Raw genomic sequence first — 13,545 nt, 5'->3', positions numbered from 1 at the left:
GCTAGCCAAACTGGAAGCAATACGGTGGAGGAGGATTTCCTGGAGTGCATAAGGGATGGTTTTCTAGACCAATATGTTGAGGAACCAACTAGGGGGGAGGCCATCTTAGACTGGGTGTTGTGTAATGAGAGAGGATTAATTAGCAATCTCATTGTGCGAGGCCCCTTGGGGAAGAGTGACCATAATATGGTGGAATTCTGCATTAGGATGGAGAATGAAACAGTAATTTCAGAGACCATGGTCCAGAACTTAAAGAAGGGTAACTTTGAAGGTATGAGGCGAGAATTGGCTAGGATAGATTGGCGAATGATACTTAGGGGGTTGACTGTGGATGGGCAATGGCAGACATTTAGAGACCGCATGGATGAAGTACAACAATTGTACATTCCTGTCTGGCGTAAAAATAAAAAGGGGAAGGTGGCTCAACCGTGGCTATCTAGGGAAATCAGGGATAGTATTAAAGCCAAGGAAGTGGCATACAAATTGGCCAGAAATAGCAGCGAACCTGGGGACTGGGAGAAATTTAGAACTCAGCAGAGGAGGACAAAGGGTTTGATTAGGACAGGGAAAATGGAGTACGAGAAGAAGCTTGCAGGGAACATTAAGGCGGATTGCAAAAGTTTCTATAGGTATGTAAAGAGAAAAAGGTTGGTGAAGACAAACGTAGGTCCCCTGCAGTCAGAATCAGGGGAAGTCATAACGGGGAACAAAGAAATGGCGGATCAATTGAACAAGTACTTTGGTTCGGTATTCACTAAGGAGGATACAAACAACCTTCCGGATATAAAAGGGGTCAGAGGGTCTAGTAAGGAAGAGGAACTGAGGGAAATCTTTATTAGTCGGGAAATTGTGTTGGGGAAATTGATGGGATTGAAGGCAGATAAATCCCCAGGGCCTGATGGCCTGCATCCCAGAGTACTTAAGGAGGTGGCCTTGGAAATAGCGGATGCATTGACAATCATTTTCCAACATTCCATTGACTCTGGATCAGTTCCTATGGAGTGGAGGGTAGCCAATGTAACCCCACTTTTTAAAAAAGGAGGGAGAGAGAAAACAGGGAATTATAGACCGGTCAGCCTGACCTCAGTAGTGGGTAAAATGATGGAATCAATTATTAAGGATGTCATAGCAGTGCATCTGGAAAATGGTGACATGATAGGTCCAAGTCAGCATGGATTTGTGAAAGGGAAATCATGCTTGACAAATCTTCTGGAATTTTTTGAGGATGTTTCCAGTAAAGTGGACAAAGGAGAACCAGTTGATGTGGTATATTTGGACTTTCAGAAGGCTTTCGACAAGGTCCCACACAAGAGATTAATGTGCAAAGTTAAAGCACATGGGATTGGGGGTAGTGTGCTGACGTGGATTGAGAACTGGTTGTCAGACAGGAAGCAAAGAGTAGGAGTAAACGGGTACTTTTCAGAATGGCAGGCAGTGACTAGTGGAGTGCCGCAAGGTTCTGTGCTGGGGCCCCAGCTGTTTACATTGTACATTAATGATTTAGACGAGGGGATTAAATGCAGTATCTCCAAATTTGCGGATGATACTAAGTTGGGTGGCAGTGTGAGCTGCGAGGAGGATGCTATTAGGCTGCAGAGTGACTTGGATAGGTTAAGTGAGTGGGCAAATGCATGGCAGATGAAGTATAATGTGGATAAATGTGAGGTTATCCACTTTGGTGGTAAAAACAGAGAGACAGACTATTATCTGAATGGTGACAGATTAGGAAAAGGGAAGGTGCAACGAGACCTGGGTGTCATGGTACATCAGTCATTGAAGGTTGGCATGCAGGTACAGCAGGCGGTTAAGAAAGCAAATGGCATGTTGGCCTTCATAGCGAGGGGATTTGAATACAGGGGCAGGGAGGTGTTGCTACAGTTGTACAGGGCCTTGGTGAGGCCACACCTGGAGTATTGTGTACAGTTTTGGTCTCCTAACTTGAGGAAGGACATTCTTGCTATTGAGGGAGTGCAGCGAAGGTTCACCAGACTGATTCCCGGGATGGCGGGACTGACCTATCAAGAAAGATTGGATCAATTGGGCTTGTATTCACTGGAGTTCAGAAGAATGAGAGGGGACCTCATAGAAACGTTTAAAATTCTGACGGGTTTAGACAGGTTAGATGCAGAAAGAATGTTCCCAATGTTGGGGAAGTCCAGAACCAGGGGTCACAGTCTGAGGATAAGGGGTAAGCCATTTAGGACCGAGATGAGGAGAAACTTCTTCACCCAGAGAGTGGTGAACCTGTGGAATTCTCTACCACAGAAAGTAGTTGAGGCCAATTCACTAAATATATTCAAAAGGGAGTTAGATGAAGTCCTTACTACTCGGGGGATCAAGGGTTATGGCGAGAAAGCAGGAAGGGGGTACTGAAGTTTCATGTTCAGCCATGAACTCATTGAATGGCGGTGCAGGCTAGAAGGGCTGAATGGCCTACTCCTGCACCTATTTTCTATGTTTCTATGTTTCTATGTTTCTAAGCCATTCTTTTCACACTCATCACCATTTGGGGGGCGGGGTAACCGTTATGTCTCACCATTTCCTACAACTCACTAAGCCACTTCCAAAGGAGCACACAAATCTATCCCAAGAAGGCAAAGTGTTCAAAATAAAGATTTCAATGTTTGACAACACATTAGCAGAAACTCTACATGAACATTAGTTAAAAGACCCAAGTGCTTACCCTTGTGTGTTGTTAGTTGGTATGATTGGACAAAGATGAAGGTGAGTGTGAGGGATGGCTAGTGAGATGGGGATGCAATAATGTAGATAAGAGAGAGTGAGTGATAGATGGAGATGGAGATGAAGGTGCAAGGTAAGTTGGTGAGTAAGGATGTGCAGAGTAGGGTAGGGAAGGCAGAGCGATGGAGATGTGATAAATGGCACAGCAGGATGAGGTTGAGTGGGGCTTTGCAGTAACGTTTCATGATCTACTAAGATCATTGAAAGGTTTGCACCACTGCAGCCAGGTCCTCCCAACGACATTCCTGCTTGTACCCTCCTGTACAATATGCAGCTAGGCTGCGTTGGTGTCCTGGGGAGGTTGGTGTCCCATTGGAAGGGAAGAGAAGCTCCCTGCATGCTCCGACTCCCTCCATAAGCATATGGAGAGAGTCGGAGCATGTGTTTACAGCACCTCAATGCTGCAGAACACTGACAGCACAACTGTCAAAATGAATGTGGGCATGGTCCCTTTAAGGAAACCGGTTGATGATGCATCAAATGACGTCATCGAACCCGCTTCCTTTTAATTGGTCGGGAACCTCAGGGCAGATTTAACAAGCCCAATCAGGGAAAAATCAACAGAGCGCAATATGTCTCAGTCTGCCACTTACCTTGGACGCACTCGGTAAGTGAAATCGCGGCCTCAGTGTGGGTGGGTGGGAGAAACTCTTCCAACAATCTATCAACTCTGGATTAGTTCCTATGGACTGGAGGGTATCTAATGTAACACCACTTTTTTAAAAAGCGAGCGAGAAAGCGGGTAATTATAGACCGGTTAGCCTGACATCAGTAGTGGGGAAAATGTTGGAATCAATTCTTAAGGATGAAATAGCAGCCCATTTGGAAAGCAGTGACAGGATCGGACCGAGTCAGCATGGATTTATGAAAGGGAAATCATGCTTGACGAATCTTCTGGAATTTTTTGAGGATGTAACTATTGAGTGGACAAGGGAGGTGGTGTATTTGGACTTTCAAAAGGCTTTTGACAAGGTCCCGCACAAGAGATTGGTGTACAAAATCAAAGCGCATGGTATTGGGGGTGATGTACTGTCGTGGATAGAGAAATGGTTGGCAGACAGGAAACAGAGAGTCGGGATAAACGGGTCCTTTTTAGAATGGCAGGCAGTTACTAGTAGGGTGCCGCAGGGCTCAGTGCTGGGACCCCAGCTCTTTACAATATACATTAACGATTTGGATGAAGGAATAGAGTGTAACATCTCCAAGTTTGCGGATGACACTAAACTGGGTGTCGGTGTGAGCTGTAAGGAGGACGCTAAGAGGCTGCAGGGTGACTTGGACAGATTAGGTGAGTGGGCAAATGCATGGCAGATGCAGTATAATGTGGATAAGTGTGAGGTTATCCACTTTGGGGGCAAAAACGCGAAGACAAAATATTATCTGAATGGCGGCAGATTAGGAAAAGGGGAGGTGCAACGAGACCTGGGTGTCATGGTTCATCGGTCTTTGAAAGTTGGCATAGCAGGTGGTAAAGGCGGCAAATGGTATGTTGGCCTTCATAGCTAGGGGATTTGAATATAGGAGCAGGGAGGTCTTACTGCCGTTGTACATAGCCTTAGTGAGGCCTCACCTGGAATATTGTGTTCAGTTTGTCTCCTAGTCTCAGGAAGGACGTTTTTGCTATTGAGGGAGTGCAGCGAAGGTTCAGCAGACTGATTCTAGGAATGGCTGGGCTGTCATATGAGGATAGATTGGATCAACTGGGCCTTTATTCACTAGCATTTAGAAGGATGAGGGGGGTCTCATAGAAACATACAAGATTCTGATGGGACTGGGCAGGTTAGATGCAGGAAGAATGTTCTCAATGTTGGGGAAGTCCAGAACCAGGGGACATAGACTTAGGATAAGGGGTAGGCCATTTAGGGCTGAGATGAGAAGGAACTTCTTCACTCAGAGTTGTTGACCTGTGGAATTCCCTGCGGCAGAGAGTTGTTGATGCCAGTTCATTGGATATATTGAAGAGGGAGTTAGATATGGCCCTAACGGTTAAGGGGATCAAGGGGTATGGAGAGAAAGCAGGAAAGGGGTACTGAAGGAATGATCAGCCATGATCTTATTGAATGGCGGTGCAGGCTTGAAGGGCCGAATGGCCTACTCTTGCACCTATTTTCTATGTTTCTCGAATCAAACTTCATAACTGCAATATGCCCTTGTACCTGGTAACATCTTATTTAATCTACATTGCATTTTTGCTATTGCTTTTATTTCCTTCCTATAAAGGGGTGCCCACAACTACATGGAATACGCCATCTATGGCCTAATTAAGGCTTTCTACGTCAGCATTATCTCCTTATTTTTAGATCCAAAACCAGGGATTCTGTTTGCCTTATTTACTTGCTACCTTTGATTACTTATCTATCTGCACAACAAAGTCTTTCATGTAACCAAATGCCATACCTAGTTAATCTGTTTTTGTGGCGTTGTTAAAGGATAAATGTTGTCCAGAACATCAGGAGAACTCCCTGCTCTTCTTTGAATAGAGCGATGGGATCTTCTACATCCAGGCAAGTGGGCCTTGGTTCAACACCTTATCTGAAAGATGGCATTGCTGACAATTCAGCACTACTTCAGTACTGCAAGTGTTGGTCTAGATTATAAGTTCAATCCTGGAATCGGGCTTGAAGCCACAACCTTCTGATTTAGAAGGGATGCATTACTACTTAGCCAAGCTGACACTTAAGTTTGAATAAATTATTTAGTACAATTTCACTTTAATATTAACTTCACTAACAGCTCCACATCTACCTCAAGTGGTTCTACAATCCCCAATATCCACCTCACATTACAGTTCTAATTGCCAATTTTTCCTTCTAATTCATCTGAGTAATGTCCCTTTACATTCTGTTATATTCTTTTATCTTTTAAAGTTAAGTATCTTTGTGTTTGACTTTTCTTTTCTAGTCTTACACTGAACCTAATTATATTGCAGTCACAGTTCACCAAATGTTCCCCAACTTTTAAGATACCTACTTCATTATGCAGAACAAGCTCAGGTAGATAATGATAGTTAAAGTAATTGTTTTAACTGTTAAAGAAAGCTACTATTTACCATAAGGTATTATTTATATATTGTGTATTTTACAGCTGGCTGGGATAATGGATGCCTCACAACAATCTGACACTTATAGGTTACACAGTGATACATGCCTCGACATCATAAATACAAGTTGTTATAATTTTAGTGCTTTTAACATAGTAAAAAGTCCCAAGGCTCTTTCACAGGAGCGTGAAAAAACAACATCTGACACCAAGCTACATAAGGAGATATTAGGGTAGATGACTAAAAGCTTGGCAGAGGTAGGTTTTAAGGAGCGTCTTAAAGGAGGAAAGAGAGGTAGTGGTAGAGAGGCAGAGAGGTTTAGGGAGAGGCGAGGCCATGAAGAGATTTGAAAACAAGGATGGGAATGTTAAAATCAATACATTGCTTAATCGGGATCCAATGTAGGTTGGTGAGCATAGGGATGATGGGTGAATGGGGCTTGGTGTGCGTTAGGACATGGGCAGCAAAGTTTTGGATGACCTTAAATTTACGGAGGATAGTACGTGGGAGGCCGGTCACGAGTGCGTTGGAAGAGTCAAATCTAGAGGTAACAAAGGCATAGATGAGTGTTTCAGCAGATGAGCTGAGGCAGGAATGCAGTTGGGCGATGTTAGAGGTGGAAATAGGCAGTCTTTGTAGTGGCATGGATATGTGGTCGGAGGCTTACAGGTTATCTGCAAGATTACAGACACTATATATCTTAATTAAATAAAGTAATTCAGAGAGCCTGATAACTAGTTTTCCAAATTATATTAGTGCTTATTGATCTATTTTAATGAAACTTGCATGGTAATATTGCAATGACCTATAAATTACAGCCCCTAATTTTCTTAGTTAATCTAGTTTCCAGCATCAAAAAAAAACATCACACTAAAAATAGGCATTTGAAAACAAACCGATCATCTGCTATTGGAGTCATAATGGCTAGAGATCTTTTAGGACTAGCAGGACAACTGGCGTAGGATGACTTCTCTTCAACAGTTCCGCAGACCCTTAGAGCCACGTCATTTTCACAAATCTTCTGCTTCAGCTGCTGAATTTCTTGCTCAAGCCTACAGTAAAAGGAAACCTCATTGAGTATAAACACAGGACCAAACAATGCTTTGCTTCATTCTGTAATGCAGCTTTTTGCCACATTAAACTATGGTTTAACAGAAAAACAAATACATAGAAACAGGGTGCAATAATGTTTCTCTTGTCTGCCAAAACCCTACTGAAAATGAGTATGCCCAGTCTCAATCCAGATCATATATGCATCCTTAGATTGCCAATTTTTAAAAAACCAAAAGGATGCTTGATGTGTGTAATGATTTGGTCGATACCTGCATTGCTTGAATTAGAATTTTTAAATTATATTTCTGCAATATTAAATTCACCATTTTGTCTTATTGGTATGCCAGCAGGACTGATCCAAACCGACTACTATAGTGATTTGGGATGTTAATTAGTAGTAAAGAAAGAGGGGAATTGTTGTACAATCCTAAGCATTTCACACCACTGATTAAATTGTTCCTTTCTAACACCTAAGTAGCCAGATGTCACCTTACTCCATTCGCACTGAGGAGGGTTTAGCCAAGACAAACATCGGGAAACCTTGCATTTGCACATCAAAGAAAGGCCATTGCAATCAAGCTAATGACTTTGAATGATAGCACAGTGGGCCGAACCTCTGACTTCACAAACTTACGAAGCTGGCATTCTCTCTCGCTCTCTGAGACAAAGGGAGCGTTTGTAACAAAATAGATGAGTTGATGGCACAAATTGAGACAAATGGATATGATCTGATGGCCATTGCAGAGACGTGGTTGCAAGGTGACCAGGACTGGGAATTAAATATTCAGGGATATTTAACAATCCGGGAGGCCAGACAGAAAGGAAAAGGAGGTGGGGTAGCTCTATTGATAAAGGATGAAATCACTGCAATAGTGAGAAACGATATTGGCTCAAATGATCAGGATGTTGAAACAGTTTGGGTGGAGATAAGGAATAATAAGGGGAAACAGTCATTGGTGGGCTTAGTCTACAGGCCCCCTAACAGTAGCAACTCTGTTGGTCGGAGCATAAACCAGGAAATAGTGGGGGCTTGTAAAATGGGAACAGCAATAATCATGGGTGATTTTAACCTCCATATTGATTGGACAAATCAAATTGGTCAGGGTAGCCTTGAGGAAGAGTTCATAGAGTGCATAAAGGATGGGTTCCTTGAACAGTATGTAACGGAACCAGCCAGGGGGCAGGCTATCTTAGATCTGGTCCTACTTAATGAGAGAGGATTAATAAACAATCTTCTAAGTAAAGGATCTCCTTGGAATGAGTGATCACAGCATGATTGAATTTCAAATTCAGATGGAGGATGAGAAAGTTGGATCTCTAACCAGCGTATTAAGCTTAAATGAAGGAGACTATAAGAACATAAGAATTAGGAACAGGAGTAGGCCATCTAGCCCCTCGAGCCTGCTCCGCCATTCAACAAGATCATGGCTGATCTGGCCGTGGACTCAGCTCCACTTACCCGCCCGCTCCCCGTAATCCTTAATTCCCTTATTGGTTAAAAATCTATCTATCTGTGATTTGAATACATTCAATGAGCTAGCCTCAACTGATTCCTTGGGCAGAGAATTCCATAGATTCACAACCCTCTGGGAGAAGAAATTCCTTCTCAACTCGGTTTTAAATTGGCTCCCCCGTATTTTGAGGCTGTGCCCCCTAGTTCCAGTCTCCCCGATCAGTGGAAACAACCTCTCTGCCTCGATCTTGTCTATCCCTTTCATGATTTTAAATGTTTCTAGAAGATCACCCCCCCATCCTTCTGAACTCCAATGAGTAAAGATCCAGTCTTACTCAATCTATCATCATAAGGTATCGCCCTCATCTCCGGAATCAGCCAAGTGAATCGTCTCTGTACCCCCTCCAAAGCTAGTACATCCTTCCTTAAGTAAGGTGACCAAAACTACACGCAGTACTCCAGATGCGGCCTCACCAATACCCTGTACAGTTGCAGCAGGACCTCCCTGCTTTTGTACTCCATCACTCTCGCAATGAAGGCCAACATTCCATTCGCCTTCCTGATTACCTGCTGCACTTGCAAACTAACTTTTTGGGATTCATGCACAAGGACCCCCAGGTCCCTCTGCACCGCAGCATGTTGTAATTTCTCCCCATTCAAATAATATTCCCTTTTACTGTTTTTTTTCCCCAAGGTAGATGACCTCACACTTTCCGACATTGTATTCCATCTGCCAAACCTTAGCCCATTTCCTTAACCTATCTAAATCCCTTTGCAGCCTCTCTGTGTCCTCGACACAACCCGCTTTCCCACTAATCTTTGTCATCTGTAAATTTTGTTACACTACACTCTGTCTCCTCTTCCAGGTCATCTATGTATATTGTAAAACAGTTGTGGTCCCAGCACCGATCCCTGTGGCACACCACTAACCACCGATTTCCAACCCGAAAAGGACCCACTTATCCCGGCTCTCTGCTTTCTGTTAGCCAGCCAATTCTCGATCCATGCTAATACATTTCCTCTGACTCCGCGTATCTTTATCTTCTGCAGTAACCTTTTGTGTGGCACCTTATCGAATGCCTTTTGGAAATCTAAATACATCACATCCATCGGTACACCTCTATCCACCATGCTCGTTATATCCTCAAAGAATTCCAGTAAATTAGTTAAACATGATTTCCCCTTCATGAATCCATGTTGCGTCTGCTTGATTGCACTATTCCTATCTAGATGTCCCGCTATTTCTTCCTCAATGATAGCTTCAAGCATTTTCCCCACTACAGATGTTAAACTAACCAGCCAAAAGTTACCTGCCTTTTGTCTGCCCCCTTTTTTTTTTTTAAACAGAGGCGTTACATTAGCTGCTTTCCAATTCGCTGGTACCTCCCCAGAGTCCAGAGAATTTTGGTAGATTATAACGAATGCATCTGTTATAACTTCCGCCATCTCTTTTAATACCCTGGGATGCATTTCATCAGGACCAGGGGACTTGTCTATCTTGAGTCCCATTAAGCCTGTCCAGCATTATCCCCCCCTAGTGATAGTGATTGTCTCAAGGTCCTCCCTTCCCACAATCCCGTGACCAGCAATCGTTGGCATGGTTTTTGTGTCTTCCACTGTGAAGACCGAAGCAAAATAATTGTTTAAGGTCTCAGCCATTTCCACATTTCCCATTATTAAATCCCCCTTCTCATCTTCTAAGGGACCAAAATTTACTTCAGTCACTCTCTTCCGTTTTATATATTGGTAAAAGCTTTTACTATCTGTTTTTATGTTTTGTGCAAGTTTACTTTCGTAATCTATCTTTCCTTTCTTTATTGCTTTCTTAATCATTCTTTGCTGTCATTTAAAATTTTCCCAATCTTCTAGTTTCCCACTAACCTTGGCCACCTTATACGCATTGGTTTTTAATTTGATACTCTCCTTTATTTCCTTGGTTATCCACGGCTGTTATCCCTTCTCTTACCGCCCTTCTTTTTCACTGGAATATATTTTTGTTGAGCACTATGAAAGAGCTCCTTAAAAGTCCTTCACTGTTCCTCAATTGTGCCACCGTTTAGTCTGTGTTTCCAGTCTACTTTAGCCAACGCTGTCCTCATCCCACTGTAGTCCTTTGTTTAAGCATAGTATGCTCGTTTGAGACACTACTTCCTCACCCTCAATCTGTATTACAAATTCAACCATACTGTGATCACTCATTCCGAGAGGATCTTTTACTAGGAATCGTTTATTATTCCTGTCTCATTACACAGGACCAGATCGAAGATAGCTTGCTCCCTTGTAGGTTCTGTAACATACTGTTCTAAGAAACAATCCCATATGCATTCTATGAATTCCTCCTTAAGGCTACCCCGTGCGATTTGATTTGACCAATTAATATGTAGGTCAAAATCCCCCATGATTACTGCCGTTCCTTTTTCACATGCCTCCATTATTCCCTTGATTATTGCCCGCCTCACCGTGAAGTTATTATTTGGGGGCCTATAAACTATGCCCACCAGTGACTTTTTCCTCTTACTATCTCTAATCTCCACCCACAATGATTCAACATTTTGTTCATTAGAGCCAATATCATCTCTCACAACTGCCCTGATATCATCCTTTATTAACAGAGCTACCCCACCTCCTTTCCCTTCTTGTCTATCTTTCCGAATTGTCAAGATACCCCTGTATGTTTAATTCCCAGTCTTTGCCACCCTGCAACCACGTTTCTGTAATGGCCACCAAATCATACCCATTTGTAATGATTTATGCCGTCAACTCATTTACTTTATTTCGAATATTGCGTGCGTTTAGGTAGAGTGTTTTAATACTAGTTTTTAAACCATGATTTTTAGTTTTGACCCCTCCTGCAGCCCCTTTATATTCATACATATTGTTCCTTCCTATCACCTTGTGGTTTACACTTACCCCAGTGCTACTCTGCTCTGTTGCCTCCTGCCTTTTGCATTCTTTCTTGGGGTCCTGTTCATCTGAGCTCTCACCCACTCTAACTAGCTCAGAGCCCTCGCCTGGGTTCCGAATACTCCTTGCATTAAGGCACCGAGCTTTCATGCTTGCCTTTTTATTACACTTTGACCCTTTAGAATTTTGCTGTAGTGGCCCTTTTTGTTTTTTGCCTTGGGTTTCTCTGCCCTCCACTTTTACTCATCTCCTTTCTGACTTTTGCTTTTGTCTCCATTTTGTTTCCCTCTGTCTCCCTGCATTCGTTCCCATCCCCCTGCCATATGACGATATGAGGGCAGAGTTGGCTAAAGTGGACTGGGAAAATAGATTAAAATGTACGACGGTTGATGAACAGTGGTGTACATTTAAGGAGATATTTTACAACTCTCAAGAAAAATATATTCCAGTGAGGAGGAAAGGGTGCAAGAGAAAAGATTAAAAACAAGGACATTCAAAATGGCCAAAACTAGTGGGAGGACAGAAGACTGGGAAGCTTTTAAAAGCCAGGCAAGAATGACTAAAAAAATGATTAAGAAAGGGAAGCAAGACTATGAAAGTAAACTAGCACAAAATATAAAAACAGATAGTAAGAGTTTCTATAGGTCAATAAAAAGGAAAAATGTAGCTAAAGTAAATGTTGGTTCCTTAGAGATAGAGACCGGGGAATTAGAAATGCGGAACACGGAGATGGCAGAAACTCTGAACAAATATTTTGTATCCGTCTTTACGGTGGAGGACACTAACAATATTCCAACAGTGGATAGTCAAGGGTCTAAAGGGGGGGGGGGAAGGAACTTAACACAATCACAATCACTAAGGAGGTGGTACTCAGTAAGATAATGGGACTAAAGGCAGATAAATCCCCTGGACCTGATGGCTTGCATTCTAGGGTCTTAAGAGAAGTAGCGGCTGGGATTGTGGATGCTTTGGTTGCAATTTACCAAAATTCCCTGGATTCTGGGGAGGTCCCAGCAGATTGGAAAACTGAAAATGTAACGCCCCTATTTAAAAAAAGAGGAAACTATAGACCAGTTAGCCTAACATCTGTGGTTGGAAAAATGTAGGACTCCATTATTAAAGAAGCAGTAGCAGGACATTTGGAAAAGCAGAATTCGGTCAGGTAGAGTCAACATGGATTTATTAAGGGGAAGTCATGTTTGACAAATTTGCTGGAATTCTTTGAGGATGTAATGAACAGGGTGGATAAGGGGAACCAGTGGATGTGGTGTATTTGGACTTCCAGAAGGCATTTGACAAGGTGCCACATAAAAGGTTACTGCACAATATAAAAGTTCACGGAGTTGGGGGTAATATATTCGCATGGATAGAGGATTAGCTAACTAACAGAAAACAGAGAGTCGGGATAAATGGTTCATTTTCTGGTTGGCAATCAGTAACTAGTGGGGTGCCGCAGGGATCAGTGCTGGCACCTCAAATATTTACAATCTATATTAACGACTTGGAAGAAGGGACTGAGTGTAATGTAGCCAAGTTTGCTGACGATACAAAGATGGGAGGAAAAGCAATGTGTGAGGACACAAAAAAATCTGCAAAAGGACATAGACAGGCTAAGTGAATGGGCAAAAATTTGGCCGATGGAGTATAATGTTGAAAAGTGTGAGGTCATGCACTTTGGCAGAAAAAAATCAAAGAGGAAGTTATTATTTAAATGGAGAAAGATTGCAAAGTGCTGCAGTACAGCAGGATGTGGGGGTACTTGTGCATGAAACACAAAAGGATAGTATGCAGGTACAGCAACTGATCAGGAAGGCCAATGGAATCTTGGCCTTTATTGCAAAGGGGATGGAGTATAAAAGCAGAGAAGTCTTGCTATAGCTATACAGGGTATTGGTGAGGCCTGGAATACTGCGTGCAGTTTTGGTTTCTATATTTATGAAAGGATATACTTGCTTTGGAGGCAGTTCAGAGAAGGTTCACTAGGTTGATTCCGGAGATGAGGGGGTTGACTTATGAGGAAAGATGGAGTAGGTTGGACCTCTATTCATTGAAATTCAGAAGAATGAGAGGTGATCTTATCGAAACGTATAAAATTATGAGGGGGCTTGACAAGGTGGACGCAGAGAGGATGTTTCCACTGATGGGGGAGACTAGAACTAGAGGGCATGATCTTAGAATAAGGGGCCGCCCATTTAAAACTGAGATGAGGAGAAATTTCTTCTGAGGGTCATAAATCTGTGGAATTCGCTGCCTCAGAGAGCTGCGGAAGCTGGGACATTGAATAAATTTAAGACAGAAATAGACAGTTTCTTAAATGATAAGGGGATAAGGGATTATGGGGAGCAGGCAGGGA

The 13,545-nt window shown here is 42.7% G+C and overlaps 1 protein-coding gene across 5 annotated transcripts in view; it reads right to left on the bottom strand.

The window, feature by feature from the left end:
• The window catches only part of kif16ba (kinesin family member 16Ba), a 306,911-nt gene that overhangs the window by 86,197 nt on the left and 207,169 nt on the right, over positions 1-13,545 (bottom strand). For all 5 annotated transcript variants that reach the window (XM_070889808.1, XM_070889811.1, XM_070889812.1 and 2 more), the window contains one exon: positions 6,679-6,834. In XM_070889808.1, coding sequence (XP_070745909.1) covers positions 6,679-6,834 — 156 coding nt within the window. The remainder of the gene's footprint in view (positions 1-6,678; positions 6,835-13,545) is intronic.

Source organism: Pristiophorus japonicus, chromosome 9 (genome assembly GCF_044704955.1).
Source record: "Pristiophorus japonicus isolate sPriJap1 chromosome 9, sPriJap1.hap1, whole genome shotgun sequence".
Lineage (NCBI taxonomy): Eukaryota > Metazoa > Chordata > Chondrichthyes > Pristiophoridae > Pristiophorus > Pristiophorus japonicus.
Note: the sequence above shows the minus strand (reverse complement) of the source record. Positions and strands in the feature narration are given on the sequence as shown.